At 42.0% G+C, this 23,579-nt stretch overlaps 1 protein-coding gene across 13 annotated transcripts in view; it reads left to right on the top strand.

Annotated features, from left to right (window-relative positions):
- The window catches only part of BCAS3 (BCAS3 microtubule associated cell migration factor), a 300,061-nt gene that overhangs the window by 57,522 nt on the left and 218,960 nt on the right, over positions 1-23,579 (top strand). For all 13 annotated transcript variants that reach the window (XM_033518900.1, XM_015646438.3, XM_019008603.2 and 10 more), the window contains exons 13-15: positions 4,789-4,882; positions 14,191-14,324; positions 21,764-22,028. In XM_033518900.1, coding sequence (XP_033374791.1) covers positions 4,789-4,882; positions 14,191-14,324; positions 21,764-22,028 — 493 coding nt within the window. The remainder of the gene's footprint in view (positions 1-4,788; positions 4,883-14,190; positions 14,325-21,763; positions 22,029-23,579) is intronic.

Below are 23,579 nucleotides of genomic sequence, written 5' to 3'. Positions count from 1 at the left end.
GTCCTCTTTTTCAGTAATTGGAATTAAATGTGTAAGACTTTATTGGCTTGGGTTTGAAAGAAAAATTATTTTCTTTCGACCTTTGTTTCTGTATTCTTAATTAATTCATCCACTGGGCCACCCACGTGCAGGCTGCAATAATGACCTTGCTCAGAAGTCACCAGTTTTGGGGCAGAATGTAAATCTGTTCAACATCTAACAGTTGGTTGACAGAGAAAGATGTGGCCAGTTAAAAACCCAAAATTCAGTTCTGGGTACGTTTGCTGGGGCTGTGATTGATGAAATCTCACCGTGCAGCTCATCCACAACTCAGCAATATTGGAGGGAATATTTTCAAAACAGCTCAGCAAACTAAGATAACATGTTGATCTATTTATGTTTTAAAATGTGATCAGGGCTTTTTTTTTTTTTTTTCCTGTTCCCTATTAACTTTTTATTGCATTAAAGAAGAATTTTCGGGAAAAAAAGCAGCCGCCTGCTGCACTTTCCAAAGTTCATTTTCATTTGGTGAGGAGTTGATTGCAATTGAACCATATCAAGATGCTTATCAGGAGCAGGAATTGTTGTGAAATTTTGGTCTGATGCAAAAAGAAGCTCAAAGAGTGAAGCATATTCAATAATAAAACTTTAACTACAGACATAATTCCACTGGTCATTAACACCAGGGCTTTTATTTTAGGAGCAGCTTTGGCAAAGGCTGATCTGATGTTCTGATGCTCAGATATTTGGCCTCAATTTTCCTCACTTTTTATATCTCCGTGTATTACAGAAGAATTCTTTTTATATATAAATATAAAAAGAGCAACAGGATTCCCTCAGAGCATAATACTGTCTGCCTCACTTTTATTAAAGGAGATCTGGTTTTTGTCAAGAAGACATTTTTGTCTCAGATAAATGGTTCAGGCTGAGCACAAGGCTGGTTTGAGTTTATGCTGGATTCTATTAAAAGGAGTGCAGTAGTTAATGCCACAGATCTATCACTTTTAGCCCCTTTCCACTGAAGTTTGACCTTGGCTGTAACTTGGGGGAGGCTCTTTGTGAATCAAACTCCAGCTCTTTAAAGCATTGGGGATCTCAAGTGTACAGCAAATATTTGTTATACAATATTCATATTTATAATTATTGCCAAACCTATTTGTTTTTATGATGATGGGATTACTCTTTTCTTAATTGTATTAAGACTAGGACCTGCTTGATTAGATTTGGGTCCATTTTCATTTGTGTTACTTTCATGTTTTATTTAAAAACATGTCTCCACTGGGATAAGTGGTGTAATTTGCCTTTAAAGATTAAAATAATTAAAGTCATAATTACAAGTGGCTTCTGTTCAGCAGTACTGAAAATACCACGGAGGAAGGAGAATATGGCATAGGAGAAAAAAGCTCTGGCTGCAGTTATCTCCTGCCCTCCAAGCAAACACTGGTGGAAATGCAACGATGCCCTCGGTGCTTTGTCTCTTCTTTTAGGGTGAGATAAAGGCAATTTGGTGAATCTGTGATGAACTTCACAGTTCTGCTGTACCAGAGCTGCTCTGGGAGCTGGTTTGGCTCAGCACATCCAGCCCAGGGCTCTTTGGCTGGGAAGTTTTGGGGAAAATGCTGTTGCAGCTCTTGATAAAATGTTTTTGGGCATCAGGAGCAGCTGAGGGCTCGTTCAGCAGGACTTTGGCAGAAAAGTCTCAGTGTTGGTCTCTTGTTGGGAGCTCTGCAGGGAGGATCCTGCTGGGCTTCAGTGGCTCTGTGATCACCAGAGCAAGGCTGAGATTTCTGAACTTTTCTCAATGAGAGACTTTGGGAGGTTTTTTAGCAGAGTGGTTAGAGGCCACTACCTTGGAGAAGGAAGCCTGTTTGGGAGGAAAAAAATTGTAGCCTCGGGATTCCTGTGGGCTCTGCACGCTCTGGGAAGGAGAATGAGCTGCTTCCCTCGAGCTCTCTGACAGCCCTTGCATGTGTTATTAGGGAAATTGTCCCTCTGGTTTGATTTCCAGGAAAAATTCCCAACTCTGCTGTTTTCAGGGGCACGAAACCCTCAGCTGGCTGGAGGAGCTGGTGGTATGGGTTTGATGTTCCTAAAGCAGCGGGTGTTGCATCAGCGTCATTTTGATTTCCTGAAGCTCTGTAAGAAAGGGAAGATCACGCTGGGATTTAAAGCTTTGCAAGCTCTGAGCTGGGATGGGAACCAGGCTTTGGTTTGGTGGCACCTTTGGGAGGGACATTTGGTTGATGATGGAGTTCAGTCCAATTCCTTGGATTGTTTTTTCCTCCTTCCTTCATAAGGCTGGAATTGTAAAAAGTGATATTTGTTATCCCCAAGTGCAGTGCAGAAAAGCAGGGGGAGAACTTGACAAATCCTGAAGATGTCAACAAAGACTGGTGATTTTAAAAGTATTTTCCTCTGTTCCTAAAGGATTTATTCTCTTCATGATAATTTTAAAAAGAGGAAGAATATTTTTTATCTCTCTGTACACAAGCAAATGTTTCCACGTGTGTTCCCAAAGGCAGCTCTGTCCATTCTGACACAGGGGCTGACACACATCACGTGCTGAGAAAGGAGCCCTGAGTGTCACATTCCCCACTGCCCAAGATTTCCAAATTATGAGTGATGAAGGTGCTTTTGTGGTTGGATTTTTTGCCTTTCATTTTCCTTTTCTTGGTTAGTACAGGAGATGAATATTCTTGAATTTGAATCTGCAAAGGCTGGTTTGCTGCATCAGAAAATCAGCTTTTGTAGAGAAAGGGGAAGATCTTTAAAAACTGCTTTTGGAGTGGTTTTTTTCCCAAGAAGATATTTTTAAGCAGTAAATGACAAAAGGATTGAAAGCACAGGATCAGTGAACATCACATACAAATAGACATTTGGCCTTTTTTGAGTTCTCAAGTTTTCTGTTTCTAAGTCCAAGTTGCTTTGCAGTTTTTAATGTTGTGACTTTTTGCTTTGTATCGTATTTCCAGACAAAAACTATTTAAGATCAGGTTGCCATCCAGTGTTCTGCCTGTTGGACAGGGGTTCATGTTGCAGGGGTGATAACAGCAGTGCATTTATCATTTTTATTTTTTCTCAAATAAAGCCATGTTGAATTAATCCTGGAGAAGAGGCTGCATATGAAATATCCTATATAACTGTTTCTAGCAACGATTTAGATCCTGTGATACCCACACATTTTTGATCAAATATTTTTATTTAACAGGCTAGACCTGCAAAAAAAAAATTCATTGTAAAGCTGATTTATGGTGTTAGTTTGTCATTATCATTTCTCTTTAATTAGAGCAAAATGTTGGTGCTGAGGCCAGCTCCGTGGGAGTGGGGGCTGTGATAAATGCTGGCTGGGAGTGCCTGAGTTTGTCTGGGTGAGGCAGAGCCGTGCTCCTTTGAAAAGCCTTCGGAAGATCTCCAGAGCCTCGGTTTGGTGGTTCTGGAAGGAGCAGGAAATGCTGACGAGGGAGAGCAAAGCCATAATTGTGCTGTGCCAGTGCCAGAGCTCTGGGCTGTGCCAGCCAGGCGGGCCCAGGCCCCTCCAGCCCCACTCCAGGACTGCTCCGAGCACCGGGAGAGGATTCCTCCTTTTCTGAAGCTGAAAAATATCTTCAAATTATTTTGATATCTGTTTGGGATAGGAAGTATTAAAAACCTTGCAGATTATTTTGGAAGAGACAGACAAATTATTCAGGGTGGTTTTGCACTGTCTAAGATGGTTTTTGCTCACCACAAAATCCCCTTTTTCAAGTCCTTTTCTGACAGATCTTTCTTTTTGTTTTAATTCAGCTTTAAGGATGATGTAATCAAGGAATAAAACATTCCTACAGCTCTTGCATGGTTTTGTCCACACATCTTCTGGTTCTTTTCTATAAATCTAGGAATATCTTTGCTTTTCTTGCAATTAAACTTAGATATTTTGTCCCTTTGTACATCCTCACCCTCAGCTTTTATCAGCTTCAAATTTGCTTTTGTTTAAAACCCCAAAAGCTCATCCTTTGTACTTTTCCCCAGAAGCTGCTGCACAACACAGATGTCAGTCCAGGTATTTCCTTTTCCACTGAATTTCCCTGTGCTGTGAAAACTCTCTCCTTTTTTGTTCACAAGAAGATATTTCATTTGGGCCTAATTTTTTGATAACAACCTTTTTAATAATGTTATCTCGTTTTGAGTGAGGCAGTTTCAAGTTGGAGAAATTTCATATTAACTGTGAATTCCACAGTGCAGCTGCTTCCATCCACACTCCCAGCCCTTGGCATTCCTTGCATCCTTTGGAAATCCAGATCTCTCAATTCCAGCACCACTGACAGCAGGATGGAAGCTGTTCCCACCTGAGGGACTCGTGGAAAGCAAACCCACTTTCTCTGGGGTTTGGTCTGGTCTTCTACTTGTTTGCCTTATGTTCTTGGGATCAAAATACTGAATTATGTAAAAGTTAAATATTCCCTTTTCTTTCTAGAATGTGATTTTGTTACTGGAAACCTCAAATGGAGCTTCCTGCACAGCATGGTGTAATGAGCTCTTGTGCAGGCAGCAATAATTCATGGAGCAAAACAGGAATATTTTTCTCTTCCCTAATTTGAATAGGATAAATAATAGGGAATCCAGGCATAAAGTGGATAATCCTTTCTGGTTATTAGAGCAGGTCTGATGTCTCTGTAGCTGAGAGAATTCCCAAGGATTGTTGCTGTTCAGCTGATGTGCAGTTACACTGTGAACATGAACACCTTACAAACCAATCCCTGTGCCAGTAAATTGGGAATTTCCCTCTGGAGTGTTTTCCCTGCTAATCCTGGGCTGTGTTCTGTCCCCCAGGTCCTGGTGAGCGAGGACTCGGACAGTGATGGCATCGTGGCCCATTTCCCTGCCCATGAGAAGCCCATTTGCTGCATGGCCTTTAACCCCAGTGGTAAGAGATGTTTCTGGTTATTGGGGTTGGTGTAAACAAGGCAGTTAATCCCATGGGAATGTGCCCCATGGCTCTGGAGGGATTGCTGGTCCCACTGGGCCACTGCAGGTGACCTGCTCCAAGGAGTGTTGGGTGTGTAATTTGTCTTTACTGGAAATGTCAAACTTCAGCAACACTTTTACTGTGGGAGGAAGGAGGAGATTCAGTCTTCCACTGCTGAGGAATCCCTGTCTGTTGGGATCCTGCCAGCCAGCTGCACATGTTGTGATCCTCAGGTATCCAGAGGATCCATGGATTAAACTGTAGTCCTCCATAACTACAGAAATAAAATCGCTTCACTGGTTTTTAAAGTTACTTATTATTTGTTTGCTAATGAAGAGTTTGTGATCTTCCCCTCTCTCATGAGTAAAATCAACTAAAATCTGAAAATACTTGTAAGGAACCCCTCAAAAGTACCTGTTTCTCTCCTTCCTCTTTAGAAATGAACAGTCACTGTGGGCAGTGGGGACAACTACAAACCTTATATATTAATTGACCTTATTAATCTGACAATTAGCATTTCATTATTTGTAGATCAGTAATGTTCTGGCTGATTGCAGCAGCACTCAGGGAAGTGGTCAGGGAATCAACAGCTTCCATTGCCTAAATCAACAATTTCTAAAATGCAGCAAATGCCATGAAGATCTGGAGGGTGAAGTCACATTTCAGAGAATAAAACTAAATGTCTGTCATTTATGTTTTCACTTTTGCTGACCAGTTGGTGTCATTCTGACACCCCATCTGTTGTGTCAGAACTCTTTAACAGTGCAGTGCAGTTCACTGGGAGTTTGTGACAGAAAAGCTGTATTCTCATCTGCCTGGATTTTCTTGGAAGGGAATTTTTTGTGGAGCTCTGTGCAGTGAACTGAGAATCCTCAGCTCCAGAACAGTCATTTTGCTTTGTGCTCTGGAAGAAGGATGGTACCTAGAGTGGAGCAATGCTAATGAAATGAAATAAATAAATACAGTGAAGTAAATACAGCTGCTTAAATTAGAATAGTATATAGATATGAATGAAATGCCTCCTTAAGAGAGTTTCTAGGATTGTGTAAATTTAAAGAGCAGAATGTTTATGCAAAACTGAACTAACTTGTTCTCTGTCAAAAATAAGGATATTTTTGCAAATTGCTGGATAGTTCTATTGTGATCAAATTCTTCAGTTTGCTCAGGTCCTGGGATGACAATAATTTAGAGAGTTAATGGTGTTTAATGGCAAAACACTTCTTTAAGTGGTGTTATTTTTGGCTGCTTGCAGATGCTGTGGGAGCTTTGCAGGAGGGATGGGGACAAACCAGCAGAGAACTCTTCCCTCAGCTGCCTCCAGTGAGAGCAGCACTTAGCCCAGGATTCTGTGTTCTTTATTTAACATCAAGGCAGGATTTTGTTTGAAGCCAGGACTGTAACATCATCCCAGCCCATTCTCCAGTGGTCTATTGGCAATCAGGCTGAGCTCATTACAGAGAACAAAACAAGAGGTGGTGTTTGATTCTGTCCTTGGCTGCTTGCTCTGAAACCTCACTTTTACTCCTAATTTCAGGCAGTGTCTGCGTGGCTGCACCAGAGCACTGCAGAGCTGTGCTGGGGAGACAAACAGGGAGCACTTCCCTCTGATTCACTGAAAATTTTACTTTCTGGGGCTGATAAACCCCTTAATTCCATCGTGTCTCAGGGCAGGAGCTGCACAGGTGCTCAGGTCTGAGCTTTGGGAAGATCCCTTTATAGACTTTTATTGTGTTAAAAACGAGTAGAATCCTCCCTTCATTTGGACAGATCAGAGGTATAAAGGCCTTTATGAACTGTGATAATCAAAACCAACTTGTGTTTAAATGATCCACATCTCTCCACACTACAGGAATTGTTATTTGTGCTTTTGGGAGTCATTTTAAAGCCTACTGGGCTGCAGCTTTATTTCAGTCAATTGTCTTTACTTCAGCACATTTAAAAGCAAATTATAGATGCTTTATTTGTGCTAAAGCTGAGTTGCTAAACACTTTATTGTCTACCCCTGGGCAGGTTCTCCACAGGCAGTGGACAGTCTGTTCTTTTAGCCCATAAAGTTTCCTGCTGCTGTCCCTGCAGAGGGGAGGAAGGTCCAGATCCTCTGGGGTCCCCAAGGAAGGTTTGTTTTGGGCACGAGGCCTCAAGGATGCAATGTGGGAATAAGTGGAACATGAAAACCTGAGAATGTGAAAATGACCAGAGATGCCATTTTCACAATTTATAGATGAAATAAAGTGTAGAGAAACCAGCCCAAAATTTTAGATATGATGAATCATTCTGGAGTCTTGGTGTTGGAGCGTTGAGTTTGGTTTTGGAGGACACCAGGACGTCTTCATGTGGACACTGCTGCTCTTCTCTGGAGTTCCACTTTCCCTGGGAGCCTCAAGTGATACAGACCAATAATGAATAATTTTGGAAGCTGGACTGAGCTTCTGAGCCCACCAGAGCAGAGGATTGTGCTGGGATCCCAGTTCCTGTGGTGTCCCCTGGTGAGTGCAGAGCCTGACCTGGACATGGCCTCCTGGGCTCCAGATGGGATTCCCAGGAGCATCCATTCAAACATCTCCATCCCTTCTATCTGGTTTGGGAGGCAAGTTCAGTGTAGAAGTTTTCATGTCTATTCAAAGGTTGTTTCAATCATTCACTCCTGGTTTTGGAAGGTTTGTGCCTCGTTTCCCTGTCAGGCTGCACTGCCAAGAACTATATGTACAACAAATCCCGTGGGCAGCCAGGAAAGATGAGAATTATCCCCTGTTTGATTTTCTTTAGAGCTTCTGCTTCAATTGCCAATTTGTTAAGGCGAGTAAGTAGCCTTAGGGCCTCTGAAAAGGACATTTTGTTACCAAAGCTTCCTGGTGGTCTTCTCCTGAGACAGCTTTTCCCAATAAAAGCTTTTCTCTGCACTCAGATGGAGCATAGAGGGGTTTTCCAGCTGCAGGACTCCATCCTGGCTTCTCACCCTTCTCGAGGGAGCAAAAGACACATTATTTTTTCTATAAAAGCTCTTAAAATAAGCTGAAAATACAATAATTAAAACTCTTCTGTAGCTGTTGCTAAATCGATTCTCAATTTGAGAGTAGGACAAGCTTTTAAATCAACAGGATGGGGCAAAGGTGGGAAAGTTTTCAGGTAAGATTCTCAATTGGTCAAGAGCTAAAAAGTGGTGCTGGTTTATAAATATCTGGGGGTGTTTTTCTTTTAAATGTGGTAAATAAATGATCTGCTTTCCAAAAGTGTTGCTCCTGCCAGCTTGGCAGCTGAGAGCTGTGAAGTGCAAGACATTGAAAATTTAAAATAATTACGCTTCCTTGGCTACAAAAGAGATTTTCCACCCATTAATAATAAGAAAATTAATGTTGGGCCAGCAGTAAAACAGATTAAACTGTGTCCCCCTTGGGATGCCTGACTGCACCTTTAACAGACCTGAAATTGCTCTGATTATTTTAATGTTCTGTATTGAAATGTGATGGTGGCCTTGAGTTAATAGTTAAAGAGGGTGAAATTGGAACATCTCTGCACAAGTTTTTTCCCATTGATCAGAGAAAGTGGGCAGGAAAACACTCCTGGAGAGTAAAACAAGCTGTAATTATTTAATGACAGAAGAATTCTTCAGTTTTTCTGTTCATTTTCTTCTGGTTTTCAACTTGAATTATTGCCTTGGAGGACAAATACATTAAAATTAAGGCAGTTTGATGAGTTGCAGTTATTAATGTTGTGTCCCTGTGTCCCAAGAGGAGTCCTTGATGATTGATGACTTGATCAAGAATTGCATTTTGGGCTGGTTGTGAAGGAAAAGCTGCAGCCATGGATTACTTTAGGAGTTATAAGAGTCATAGGGAGTTATTTATTCACAAAATAATATTTTATTTTGCTTCTCTTTTTTTGACTTCTTGGGATTTTTAAAATGTTTACATTAAATCTTTACGTGCTTGCATTTATTTTGCGGTGAATTTTGCTAAAATCAGAATTTCATTATTTAGTTAAGGATTTTTAAGACCAAATTTTGTAGCTGTAGCACATGGTCCACTTGGGAGTATCCAGGGGCTGAGCAGCTCCGATGTTTGGCTGTATTTTCACTTGCCTGGGAGAGGAATTAAGTGGATATAAATGAAGCTGCTGTTCCTGGGTTGGGCCAGATGTCTCAGAAAACCGTGGGCCATATAAACTTTGTCACATGAATGATTGGTCAGCCCAGGGAGCTGCAGTGGAGCAGGAATCCTGTCCCAGTGAGCCTGTGGAAGGTGGGAATGCCAGGAGAAATCCATGTGGACTGAACCATGAGCGGCTCTAAGTCTCTGTGGTTCCCCTGAGCGCTCTGAGCCTGTAATTTGGGAACCTCCAAAGCTCCGTACCAACCTTGCGTGGCATCCAAGTTCAGATTTCCAAACTGAAGTGTGAGGAGTTCATATTTTTAATCATTTTTTGGACAAGCAGTGAGTTGGTGCAGTGGCTGGATCGGTCTCTCCGTGGCATGGAAATGTGAGGGTTGCATTCCTAAATCCAGTCTATCCATGGATCCACATTTCCTCCACACAGATGTGCCCGATTCCCAGCACTCCTGCCCTTGGTGTTTTGAAAAGAAATCCAGCACAGCTTGAAGGTGTGGAATCCTTCAGTGAGTGCTGGCAGAGAGACACAGTTTGGAGAGGTGGAAAACCCTCTGAAAGCCGAGGGGAAGCTCCTGGTGAAGCTCCAGGAGTGAGGACCTCATTTATATGCACTCAATCAACAGCTCTGCAATTAGAGAGGTGTTATAAATAGGATGTGGTGGGGCTGCCCAGCTTTCCCAGCGCTCTCTAATTTGCCCCTGGGGCTGCCAGGAGCTGAGAACTCCGTGTCCCATCAGCAGCTCCAGTCCCACCCTCAGGCCGAGCCTCATCAGGCAGAGGGGAGGAAGCTCTCAGATAAACACGGCGCAGCCTCAGCTCCCAATCGCTCCCGGCTTCCGCTTCCAGGCCCTATAATTAGAAGTCCTTCTTTTCCTTGTATTCCCAGTTGACGCAAATGCTTTTTGTGGCTTGGCACCTCATTTAGGGCGTGGGCTTAGTTTATGGCCAGGCCAGAGTCTGGTTTAGTCTTCTGATACTGCATAAATAGCTCTTAACCCACAGTCTACATCTGTACTAGTTTTTCCTTTTATGCATATATTCCTCGTGTTTTTATTTCTATCCTGAAAGAAGCTGATTGTTTCCCCAAACAGAATGCAGGAAAAGAAGGAAGCTGTAAATTAGGGCAGGTAAAACAAAGCTTTGCTAATTTTTTTCCCCCATCTCGGATATCTGTTCCTTTCAAACTGGATTTTAATAATCTCTGTGGATTTAAAAGAACCACACAGTAAAACAGTCATTAATTTAATCTGGCTGCACCCTTGCACTGTGGATAAGCAAAATCAGAATTTTTGCAATGAGATATATACTAAATAAAGTCTGGTTTACACATAAATTTCCACTGGGTCCTGTGTTTGCAAGTCTTCCAATGGATTTCAGCTGTTATCTGTTAAACAGGGATTAATGCCAGTTTGAAAAATAAGCAGGAAATCCTCAAGAATTATTCACTTTTCATCTCTGATTATTCACCCATAAAGTCCCTCGTAAGAGAAAACATTTGGACTGAACTTAGCACGGCTTTAACCTGTATTTCCATCTAAACAACTTTTTGGGGAAACTGTCACAAGGCCTCTTAAGAAGCTTGAGTTGAAGTTTCCTGCACTTGAAAGTGAAAGTGAGGTAGGACCAGGATTCCAGTTCATGTTTCTCTGCTGGGATTAGGAATTCCTGCTGGGATGCTGCAGGGAGATGGAGACAGAAACAAAATGGCTGAGCTGTGATAAGGGAAAACTTCACTGTGAAGTAATGAGAGCTGGAAAATCCCACCACAAACCCCAGCCCAGGGTTCTGAAACATGGGTGATTTATTGTTTGAACAACAGCAGCAAGGAAGAGATTTCAAAATGCTGTTTTATAAATACACGTTCTCTCCCATCTGTGGTGTTGTGCTTGGGACCTCCCTGTTGATACAAGTCCTGCCAGAATATATTCGTAAATGCAGATGAAGGTGTGAAAGGTCTGTCTTTAACTTACTGAAAAGGAGTCTCTAATACAAGTGAAGGGCCTGTTTTCCCTGGGCTTTCATCTAATAAATGCATTTATTCTGAACAGGACAGGCAGCAGGAGTTTAGATTAGACACAAATTGCCAAATCAGATACCACCTATCTTTCTATTTTTAATTCCTTTCCAGCCACAAATGTATTATCTTTCACCTCTGTACTCCTTCAAGTTAGCAAAAACAGAGAAAAGAAACCCCAAATCAAACCCAGAAAACCCAAAGGCAAAGCACACATGGAACCAAGAGCTGGGAGCATCATCTGGAGCTGCTCAGAGCTGCAGGTAGACAAGTGGACATCAGGGCTGTGGCTGCTGGGATTTGAGGTGTCACTGAAGGAGCAAACAGGGACCACATGGGGTTCTGGGGGCTCATGTGCCACAGGTTTGTGCCCAAAGCAAGCCCTGCTCTGCCTGAAGACAGCACTGCAGGCTTGGGAAGAAGCCTGTGAGGAGCAGGGGGATGATTCCCTCCCTGCACTGCCCGCAGACACCTGCGGCTCTCGCCAGCACTGGAAACCAGATCCCGCTGAGCTGAACACCCATGGATTGCATGGATAACACAGGACCATGATCCTGGTGTTTTCACTGGCTCAGGATCATTACACAGCGTTTTGTCTCCAGCTCCAGACAGATTTTTGGCGGATTTAGGGTGGTTTTTTTAACATCTTCTGTGCTGGGATCCCCACTGTGGAGATCACTCTGCTGGGATCTCCAGGTGCACTCAACCCTGCATCTGTATTTGTAAAAGACTTCTCAAGCCTTAGGGGAAGAAAAAATACGTGTTTGCAGAGCTTTTCTGCTCAGTATTCATAGAAGTCTTATGGATCCATCTCCTCCAGCTTCTCCTTCTCTGAAGGTTCTTTCCATCAGGAGCAAGAGCGCACAAAAGGACCCAAAGCACCCTCCACGTCTGTATAAAGCTGCTTAATGCATGAGGAGAGACAAACATGTGAATAGAGAGGATAAATTCTTATTGGTTTGAATTAGATCTTTTGGAATATCCTCGCTCCAGTAACAGCAGCAGCCTAATTCCAGCACACAAACCCCTCTTTGCTTCCAGCTTTCTCTGCTGGAAATGCTATATATTATTGGGGACCGCACACTTCACTAGAAGGGAAGTGTAGTTTGTGATGTTGCAGAACTGAATTAATGCAAATTGTGTGCATAATCCCACACGAAAGGCTTGGCTGCCTCGCACCAGAGCAACTTGAGCTGTATTTCCTATCAACACAGTCACTACAAATCAAGGAAATTGCCAGTTAAGCCAACATTAACATCCAGACCAACCTCAGCTCACATGCCTTACCGCCCAAACATAATACCCCAGCGCTCTCCCGGATTTCTCAGCTCCATAACAAACTCCCTTTCATTTCTAACACTCGGGCCCGGAGGAACAGCCGGGAACAGTAAAAGTGTGTCTGCTGGAGGGAATCTTGCTGAGCTCAGATGTGAGATGGTGCGTTTGTGGAGCTGCAGGAAATGCCTGGGTGCAGCGTGGGTGGCCTGGCCGGGCCCAGGCCCTGCCAGCCTCGGTGGTCAAGCCGAGGGGAAGCTTGGAGGCAGTTTTGTCTCCGAGAGCAATTTGGATTTTGTGCCTTGCTGCTGTGGGCCTCAGCGCCTTGGAATTGCCTGTTTGGCGTGTCAGGATCGTTCTTTCCGAGGTTTTAGGGAAGCTGAGGCATGCCCTGCTGGTGCCACATGGGCTCTGAGGTGCTGCCTTGCCCTGGGTGGGGTTTCAGGGCTTTGGCCACTGAAATGTTCCTGCCTGCTCCTAAAGGACCCAATCTCTTGGATTCCAGGATTGCCAAAGAGGGAGGACACTCAGGAGACCAATCTAGTGATGAAATGGTGGTCCCATAGAAAAGCTAATTGCACTTAATTTTTACTCTGCTGCTTGGCACAGTTTTTACAGTTTAATAGTAAAATTTTCCAAGTGTCATAAGGTAGGAAATCAGTGCTAATGTGTGAGACGTTTCAAATGTGTGCTGTTGGTATCTGGGGCAGCACAGGGAAAGAGTTCCTGGTGTCACCTGTAAATAAATGAAGGCAATGAACATTTATTTATGACAGAAATAAGATAACTGTTTATCCTCTGAGTAAGTGTCAAGTAAAACATGGGGACTAGGTTCTCTTCCTGCAGGATAAAAGATTTCAGTTGTGCTTTATATGGAGAAATGTTGCAACAGACCTGAGTGGGGATTCCTGATTTTTCTTTAATAGATGGGTGCCTTGAAAATTATTTAGAATGTTGTTATTAAACTGATAAAATCACTTTGTACTGGATGTTAAATAAATGTCAGAGGGTTACTTTGGGTGATAACAGATTAAGTTTCATTAATAACAGAAAGATAAATCTGTAGTTTATTACTGTAATCCTAAATTCTGCCATGATTCTGTATTTTCTTCATATGTACAAAAATACTTAATTTTTTGGTATAAATTTATGGCAAATTGACTTCAAATATCTGTAAATGTTTAAAAGTGGGTTATGGGATGAGACATTGTGGGATAAAAAGGTAAATAGGAAATGTAAGTTACTGTGGTTCTGCTGGTGTAATTGAATCATTTCAGTACCTCCACAGTGATCTGTTTTTGATGAACCTGGTACCTCATTTAGTCTTTCATTTGAAAGCTCTCAGCTCTGCTTTTCACCAATAAATCAGACAGTTTCATTTATAAGGAAGATGCTTCTTCAGGATTGTTTTGGTATGGTCTGTTTTGGCTGGATTTCGATAATCTCCTCTTCCAAAGATTGTTATTGTGGAGACATCAATCTTTTTTAGACTGGCTCTTGCCCAGGGAAGAGCATTTTGGGGTTTTGCTGTAACATTCATCACTTCAATGCTTCATATTGGTCACACAGTTCTCAAATTTACTTGGAATATTCAGATTTTTCAGATGTTTTTATAGATTTATGTTGTAATACTATCTTAATATATTAGTACTTAAGTTGTAGTACTGTGAATATGATTTCACTTGAAGTCCTGATTCATTTTTATGAGGTGAATCCCTTTCAATTCAGTAATTTTCAGTGTTTTCTTCTGTTTCCAAACCCCAAATGTAAGCCACGCTCTGTTTTTTAGATAGACACTTTAAGCCTCTTCTTTTGCAGTGATTAATCTCTTGTGCTTTTGTGTTTCTTTTTTTTTTTTTTTTTTTACCCAGGGATGTTGCTGGTCACCACTGACACATTAGGCCATGATTTCCATGTTTTTCAAATCCTGACACATCCTTGGTCATCATCACAAAGTGCCGTCCATCATTTGTACACACTTCACAGGGGAGAGACCGAAGCCAAAGTAAGTTAAACTCTTTGCTGGAGAATAATCCCCAGACACCTTATACATTCTGTGTATGTTGGCACTTTAATGTTTGTTTCAGCACACAAAGAGCCTTTCTTGTGCTCCAGCCACAGAAGGGATAAGAGCAGAGCGTTTAACCTGGACAATAATAAATTCTTGCCCTTTGCAATGAGGTGCTGTCAGATTTATTCAGATCTGGCACTGCCTCCAAAGAGCCCTGATTATTGGCTGTGTTTGCACTTAACCTTTTCTCATGTAACATGTTCAACATTTGTCTCGTGCCCGTGAAGGAACTGTCAACATTTGCCTGACTCTGGTGGTAAAAGCCACAGACAGACAATTAAAGAGTTGAAAAGAAGAGTTAATCAAAAGGCTGTGATTAACTTAGCACAGTGGGGGAACCTGCAAAGGCTCCCCAGTTTAACTTCCCTGTTGAAAAATCCCTCTCTCAGAGACAGAGGACTAAGTTAGGATATTATCCAAGAGTGGAAAGGTCTGGAATTGTATTTCAAGCAATGTTTAGTGAAGTGATTTGCTGGTGAGGTGGGGAAAAGGGAGCTGCTGTCACTGGCAGGGCTGTGGCTGTGGCAGCAGCGAGTTCTGCTCGAGTCCTTTGTGACAATGCTTTTGGGCACAAGCAGAGCCTCACCTTTGGAGCACTGAGGAGCTGCTGAGGAACCTGCTTTAAATACAGGAATAAAAATGTCACCACAGGGTAAGAAATGAGTATTGCACTTGCTGATGCAATTACACAGGGGAAGCACAGACTTGTGGCAGCCTGGCAGATGTAAAGTGCTGTGACAGGGACAGCCTGGGGCTCTGTGATTATGGCCCTGGCACTGGGAGCTTGGCTGGTTCTGGTACCTGATTACAGTTCCTTCAAACCTATTTTTTTCCCTGGGAGTTGAGCAGTTTCCCTCAAGTTCCTCACCATACCTTTGTAACAAGTAGAATGTGAAAGCTTTATTGAATGTGGCAGTGGTTGATCAAGTTTTGTTCTGGGTGAATTTATATTTCTGGTAGTTTAAATACTCTAAAGTTTTCCTGCTACCATTCTGGAAAAGTGGAATTGCTGTTACAGGCAATGGTTTACTATAAGAAGCAATAACCAATCTGGAAAGTGAGAGGAAATTAGGAAAAAAAATTCATTTGGATAATATATATAGTACTAACAAGAGGTTTTTATGAATATTACAAAGAGCAATGAGATCTGTGTGTATACATACTCTGCCATCGACTTGGGCATGTTCTATAATGTGTTTAATGTTTTAGAGTTATTTTTGTTCTCCCTTCATACAAAGACTCAATATTTAAATCCAAAGCACAGGACTTCAGTCATAAGGAACAAAGATGTTCTTCTGGCTTTTACAGCTGATAAATTTGTTTTCAAGGCACACATTGGAAACCAAACAGAACATGTTTTAGAGAAGAAACCCTTATTGATACATGTTTTTTTGGGATATAGTATTAGCATCTCTGTGAAAGCATTGCATTAAAATTCTCAGAATCAACATAGTAAAATTTTTTCCTCGTTTGCCACACAGTTTTCATTTGGGAATGTGAACAGTATAGCTTTTGGAATGGCATAAAATGGAGAAAATTCTAACCAGTCTGAGGTGTGTTGGTGGATTTCACAACTCCCTGGATAATTAAACAATATTGCATTGGTACCTGTGATTCTCAACACACATAGTTTGAAATATTTATATAATATGGGGGATTGTTTTACTTTTTTCTTTTGGGATAACAGCACTTGTAGCTGTTCAGTGAGAGGAGAGTTTGCTGGTGCTGCTCTTTTGTTGTGTGAATTTCACGTATGAGGAGCATTAGACAAGAACTTTGGAGACTGTTCAATATAAAACTCTCAGTGAAGCCCACACTGGGAGCCTCTGTCTGGCTAGAACAGTATTTATACATTTGCTACCAGACTTTTTTCCTTTTTTCTTTATTTTTTTTTCCCCCTAGTTTAAAACTAACTGTGAATCAAGGCCAATGGTCTTAAAGGTCACCTTCTGTACTGGAGCTATAAAAAGTTCTAATTTGTGTTGATGGACATGAGTGATTATCAGTGTCAGAATTTGTTTAGTAGTACCCATTATAAATTGTTTAAACATCATCATTATGGCCATGTTACATGTGGGATTTTAATGTCCATGCTGAAATCAGCTCTGATTTTGTACATGAGTTTTTGGCTGTCAGCACTTCACCCCGCTTTTCCAAAATCTCCTTTTTGTGACTCAGATGAAGATGGGGTGGGATGGAAGGTGGGCCTGTGCCTCAGAAGGGAATTGTGAAGACAATGTGAAGAGAGTGGCCATGGCAGAATGTGAAGTGCTCACTGAGTCCCAAGGTCACAGCATTCAAAGTCACTGTTCTGCAAACACAGACAGTAGTCCTTGTTTCGGTTCTATCAGATAAAGATCTTTTAGCCTTTAAGTGCCACTTGGGCTTTAGATTTTATATTTTTTTTCCCTAAAGAGGACAAAGAGCAGCACTGAGTAACACCAGGAAGGTCCATTGCAAGGGCTGGTTGTATTTGACTGAATCAGAGAGAGAACTGAACCTCTCAGAGGATCTGTGCCTGCACAGTTCAGCTGTAAAGAGAGAAATGTGCATGTGCTGCACATTTTGGTTAAGGACACATCTTCTTGTCCTCCAGCTCTTGCATTGTGAGGCAACACTTACTGCACTCGTGTTTTTACCCAAGAGCATTCTGGAAGGTTTTTATTGAGGGCATAACATGTTCTGAACTGAGGAAGCTCATTTACTTACAGATGAAAGTTAGCCCGTCACCTGATGATCCTTTCCTCTTTGATCTGAAATTGTAAACAGCAAAAACAAAATCCTTGAAAACAGCATTATCTCAGCCTAGGACAAATAAACGTAACGATAGCATCAGCTGGCTGCTGGCCAGCTCCTCTGTAATCCTTTACTCTGTCAGACTTTTGTTATTCCCACTCCCAAACTGCAGCTTGAGCTGACTTCAGTTGGAGAAGGTAAACAGAGGGAATGATAAAAACATTCCAGCCTGGCTGCCGCGGGACACGCACCATGGAACGCTTTTCCAGGGAATGCACAAATGCCTCAGTGATGTCATTCCACAGAGACTGGTCAAGGTTGTGTCACACCCCTTGCCCAGGTAGTGAAACATTGGAACAACTTCCAAACATTGAATGTGAATCTCCATGGCCTTGAGAAATTCCTTCCTGTCTGTGACATGCTCATAGTTGCAATTATTGAAATAGACTCTACGATTAGGAAGACTTTCTTATTTCTAGAAAAGAAGCTGGGATAGGCTTGAAATAATCAAGATTGATTTGGGGAAGTTGATCAGTCTCAGATGAGAGCTAACAAGAAGGAGCTGCTGCAGTCTGAAGTAGCTTGGCTGCCTTGGGGAGATGGAGCCATGAGTGTTTGCAGGCTCAGTTCTTAATAGGGAGCTCAGCTCTGGTTAAAGGCCCCATGCAAGTCTGTCACTGTGCCCACATTCTGCCTTTGCTTTTACACAAAACTGAAATCAGTGTTGAGGACTTGGGGAGACAGAGTTGGGTCTGTGTGGATCTGAGAAATCATATTGTGTAGACCATGATTTTATTATTTTTTCATTTATGTTTGTTGCTACATCATTTCCTTAATTTTCTCAGCCAAAAAAATTCACATACAGACCAGTTTTCTAATTTATTTTGACCCTTACCTCCTCAGGACTGCTGCTCTTTCTCATTGTTTAATGATACTGGCTTTTTCTTTCTGCCATCTCCCTGCACAGTATAATTAAATACTTGAGTCCTGGTGCTTCAAATCAGGGTGTTTTTTCTCTGTGACACAGCACAGTGATCGTGAACAGGTCCTGTTGCAGCACTGCTGGTCCTACACTCCAAGTTTAATTAAATGCAGTAAAATGCACAGGAATATCAGAATATCAGATTGCACCTGATGTAACTCCACACAACTGACAGAGGGGTGATAGGAAGAAAAAAAAAAAAGTGCTGGGAAGATCAAAATGTTGTTTATTTCTTGTCATTATTATTGAAATCCAAGGTTCATCGTTGTGAGGTTGGTTTTCTTGCTGTTACATGATTTACCTGGACACAGTCCTGTGCCAGGTGCTCTGGGCTGACCCTGTTTGGGCAGGGAGGTTGAACCAGATGAGCCTCTGTGGCCCCCTCCAGCCCAAGCCATCCTGTGCTTCTGTGATTCTGTAATAGCAGAAAGGATTTTTTGATCTGTATGGTATTGAAAGCTGGTCCTCAGTAGAGCTGTTGACATGTGCTGTGTCCTTGGAGGACTCTGTATATTAAATTACCTGACTGTGTCACTCAGGGCAGGCTCTGAGTGGTAGCTACATTTTAATTCAGTTTTCTGGAGGATTTGACATCACAATGTTCAAAACACAGGGAAATAGAAAAGTGGAAGCTAGAAAGAAGCACAGAAGAGTAATTGGATGGAAACAGGAGGAGACAGGAAGCACATTGACCTTTTGGAGCAAGTCCAGAGAGGCCACCAAAGTGTGTAGAGGGCTGGAGCCCCTCTCATGTGAGGAAAGGCTAAGAGAATGGGAATTGTTCAGCCTGGAAAAGAGAGGCTTTGGAGTGCATTTGTGGCCTTCCAGTACCTGAAGGGAACCTGGAAGAAAGATGGAGAGAGTCTAGGACTGAAAAGAATTTGAAAATATCTCAAGGCTTCCCAAATTAAATAAAATCTCAGGTCTGTTATTCCCTTTACTGGTCCAGACAGAAGAGGATAGATAAAATTTTAAAATACAGACGGGAGTATTAAATGTGACATTGACCTTGAGCTATAGAATAAACTTTGCATCATGAGAGATCTGGTGTACTTTGTACTTCATTAACATATATCTGTAAACACTATGGGGACTTGATTGATCCTTGGTATCTAAACATTACATCATAATTAACAACAAATCCAGAAATATGTTATAAATACATGAAATAATAGTACATTAACCTAAAGAACAGCAATAAATTGCAACGCTTAGCATAAACTTGAAAACCACTAATGGGCCACTGTGCAGTTTGTTTATACTCGGAGCAGTCGAGAACTCGGCGTAATGTACAGGAACGTGGTGGGGAACAGCACGGCCCAGGGCATAATTTATAGGGGTTTATTCATGGACACAGCTGATTTTTGAAGTTGTTTCTGAGACTGCCACGAGGAGTGTTGTCCTTTCAGCCTGGTCCATGCCTTCTTCCAGTTCTCCTGGAGTTATGGGCTCCTTCGCGTGGCACAGATGGATTTGTGCTGGTTTGATGTGAGTGTGTTTAATTCATGCCCTTGGAATTGGAAATATTCTCTGAATCACCCCCCTGAACTGCCTGTGGTTCTGCTGCTCCTCGTGTATCTGTGAAAGACAAACGAGGCCGTGTTTGAGAGCAGTGAGCAATAGGTGAATCACGTGGAACAGCAGATTCCAAAATACTCTTTGCCACTGCTGAGCAGGGTTTCATAGCTCTGTTCCTGTAAATCTTAATTCATTGCACACTCTTCTGTCAACACTTTTTTCCATGTTATTTACTGAGCATTAAAACCCTTCTGCCTTTGTGGTTTCAGCCATGTTTTAGGCAACCATGGCCACTCTGCCTGCTCTGACTGCAGCCAGTGTTTGTGAGCGCTGTTTTAAAGACAACATTTGGGATTATGGAGTTCCATGCTTTCTTCCTGTAGATCAGGAATACTTTTTCTCTTTGCAATGTTTACACTGAGGAAAAAAAAAACATCCTGTAGTGATTGTTTCCCAGTTTCTTGGCTGAGGTTGTCATTTGCCAGGGCTGTTGTGTGTAGTTTTTGAAACAACATAACCCTCAGCGTGCCAACTGGAAACGGAGTATTAAAGTAGAAACACACAGTTTTGTTGCATGGTACAGTGAGATGGAATTCTTTTTCTGTCATCTCATAGTTCTGCTGTAACTGAGAGTGGCAGTTTCTACATGGTTCATATGTTTGGTTTTGACCAGGAGAATTTACCACTTTAACAGCAAATACTGAAATACTCTCGGTGCCATCGTTTTCCTGACTCCACTACCTTGAGTTTTTTTTTTTTTTAGCTTCTATTAATCCCTGTGGGGTCTCTAATCCCTTCTGAACAATCTGTTAAGGTGAAGCACTTTGTAAGTGAACTGGGAGCTCCAGTGCTGCTCTGTAGGTCGGTCAGAGCTGAACGCTGGAAGTGCCAAAGCTGTCAGGTTTTGGGGGGCTCGCTGAGCTGCATCCTTGGCGGCTCGTTTGGGGATGTCACCAGGACTGAAAGGAGCAGGTGTGTAGCACTGGTTTTAGTTTATCTCCTAATGTTGATGAAGCATTTTGTGTGGTGACAGTCTGTCAACCAAATATCTTGTCACAAGTCACAAGACTTAAACCCTTTTTTTATCTTCGAGGCTTCAGGGCTCAGTTTGAAACTTGCACTTTGATGAATACTTAGCTGCTTTTGTCTGGAATAGCTGGAGTGCATTTCTGGAATATTTGTCAAGATTTTATCAGTGTTTACTCCAATTTGAGTACCTAGTGTATTGTAAAACTGGCTTCGGTGAAATCTTAAAGAATTTTATTTAGTTTATGCTCTTTAATAATATAATGAAAACTAATCCTTCACCTATATGTTTGTTTGCCATGGTAAATCCCACTTATGTCCATGGTTCCTTTTAGTCAGCTTTTACCTTTAAAAACATTTTTGGAAGAATTGTTTCAGGACTTTTTTTCTGTATGATAAATCATTTTAACTTTGACTACTTGTTTTCTTGAGTAGTCTGCCAGGACGGGCTTGGAAACAAACTTTAATCTCTCTTTTAAAGCATTCCATCAGGAACAAGAATTTGCTTTCCATCAAAGCGTTGTGTAAAGCACACTTAAAAGAGAATTAAATCCTTCTGGACTTCGTATCTGAGATCTGTGCAAGGAATAACCTTAGTGGAAAATGTTTAACTGTATTTTTATATTTGCTTCAAAACTGACCATTTTAAGCTAAAATAAGATTTGTGCCAGTATTTGTCAAAATCAAGCCCAGTGGTGAGATCTCTTTCTTTTCTTCTCATCCCTCCCTTTTCCCGTTTTTGGTCAATCTCTAAAAGATTAAACAAGCAAATACAAAACATGTAATTGAAACAATTTTCCAGCTCTTTTTAGAACAAAATTCTGTTTGAAAACTACACCAAGATCTTGTGGCTTTCTGCAGCACTTTGCAGCATGGTTTGTTTTCATAATCTCAGAATATTTTGAAAAGTACAGAAAATTAGGAATATTTTGAAAAGTACAGTAAATTACAGTGTATCTACAGAATACTAAATTCATTGATAAATGCACCAAAATTCAAGTTATTACCTAAAAATGAGGGATGTTTTTCCCATTTCCAGTTCAGACGTGTGTTTGAGCCATGACCCCTGTGTTGGAGGTGTGCATTCATTGCTGTCACCCCTGTTTTCCAGGTCCAGGATATCTCCTTCAGCCACGACTGCCGCTGGGTGGTGGTCAGCACGCTGCGAGGCACTTCCCACGTTTTCCCCATCAACCCCTACGGAGGCCAGCCCTGTGTCAGGACTCACATGTCCCCACGGGTGGTCAATCGCATGAGCCGCTTCCAGAAGAGCGCAGGGCTGGAGGAGATCGAGCAGGAGCTGACATCGAAGCAGGGAGGACGCTGTAGCCCCGTGCCCGGCCTGTCCAGCAGCCCCTCTGGCTCACCTCTCCATGGTAAATCCACTTTCTTCCTTTCTTTCCATCAGGAGGATAATATGAATTACATAAAATGAGGTCCTGTAGATATTGTGCAAAAATACATGATGTATGCAGGTACTGCAGGATGAGCTAAGGTGGAAACACTTTGGAAAGACGGTTCTAGTTGTGCAGCTTGCTTTCAGTAAATGATGGTAGCACAGGTGTGTTAAGAATTTGTACTCAAAACTGAAAGGTTGGGGGTCTTTAGGTTTCAAGTTTTGTTTCCATGTACCACACAGTCAGTAAACTGGTCTGTGTTCAGATAATTTTATTGACTAAAATTCTCATTGCTCATTGGCCTTTCTGATCACAGAGCACATCTACAATAAATACTTCCCAAGGAGAAATGAAGCTGATGGCACAGATTTGTGTCTGCTTTTTTTGTGTGTGTGTGAACAATGTGACAAATAATGTGTAAAAGTAAAAAAAGTCTGTAAGAATTGATCTGTCCATCCTGTTCCTGTGGTGGATATGCCTTGGAGAAGGATGTGAAGGGGAGCCTCAAGAAATGTTCAAAAATTTTCAATGCCATAGTTTTTCCAGTTTTGTCTTTTCTTTCAGCCTCCCTCTTTCATGAGGTCTGTGCTAGAAGCTGTTTTGTTTGAATTCAGGATTTGCTGCATCCTCATGCCTCCTTTCTGTTGGGAGTAAGTCACAAGTTCCATGGAAGTGAAAGTTTGAATAGCAGTTTGTTTGGGGTAGCCACCCTTTTCCAGTCTGAGAGTATTAAAAATGGCCAGGAACAGTCCCTCTTCCCTAATTATGAGTAGGATTAGGAGCTCTTGTGAAAGCCCAACTTTGTGCTGGGCTTTCTGCTATAGAGAGAACCTTTGTGGGATTTCTGAATCAAAGGAACTCTTTTATGACTTGGTGATTGTTAAGGGAATCAGACTTGTCTCAGAACAACCCTATTTTTGCCTTTCTTTGGACTTCTCTGAACAAAAGTTTGTGCGTGGCTGTTCTGGAGCCATCCTCTTCTGCCTGGAGCCACTGGAAGGCACCCAAAACGTGCTCTGAACTTTCTTCCTCCTTGGAGACAGTTGTGTATCTACCATTTCACTTCCTCTCATCTCTGTACAGCAGCTCAGCCTGAAACGGGCTGGGGAGTGCTCCAAAGGTTTGCTATGGCACATCCAACCCCTTTTAACTGTGGACATCATGGAGAGGAGAGGAAGGAACTTTGAATTTCTGTGGCTATCACCCAGCCAATACTATTTTCTGTCAAGGGAAATTGCAGTAAGTCGTTGCCTTTGCAGTACTCTGAGGTACATTTGAAGTTTTGAATAGGTTTGACATTTTTTAAAAGAAGAGTGAGCAGTTTCAGGATGCTCAGTGGTGGAGGCAGGCGTGCATGGACGAGTCACTGAGAGAAAGGCAGCAGCTTTTAGGAGAGTGTCTCCAGAGTTCTGGGGCTTCAGTTTGCAATTGTCTGTCTTGAAAGATAAGAAATCAGATTTCTTTCAAGATCTCTGTGCAGTCTTCACTTCTTGAGTTTGCAAATTAGCTCTGTTTAAACAATCAGCTCCA

Source organism: Parus major, chromosome 19, assembly GCF_001522545.3.
Source record: "Parus major isolate Abel chromosome 19, Parus_major1.1, whole genome shotgun sequence".
Lineage (NCBI taxonomy): Eukaryota > Metazoa > Chordata > Aves > Passeriformes > Paridae > Parus > Parus major.
Note: the sequence above shows the minus strand (reverse complement) of the source record. Positions and strands in the feature narration are given on the sequence as shown.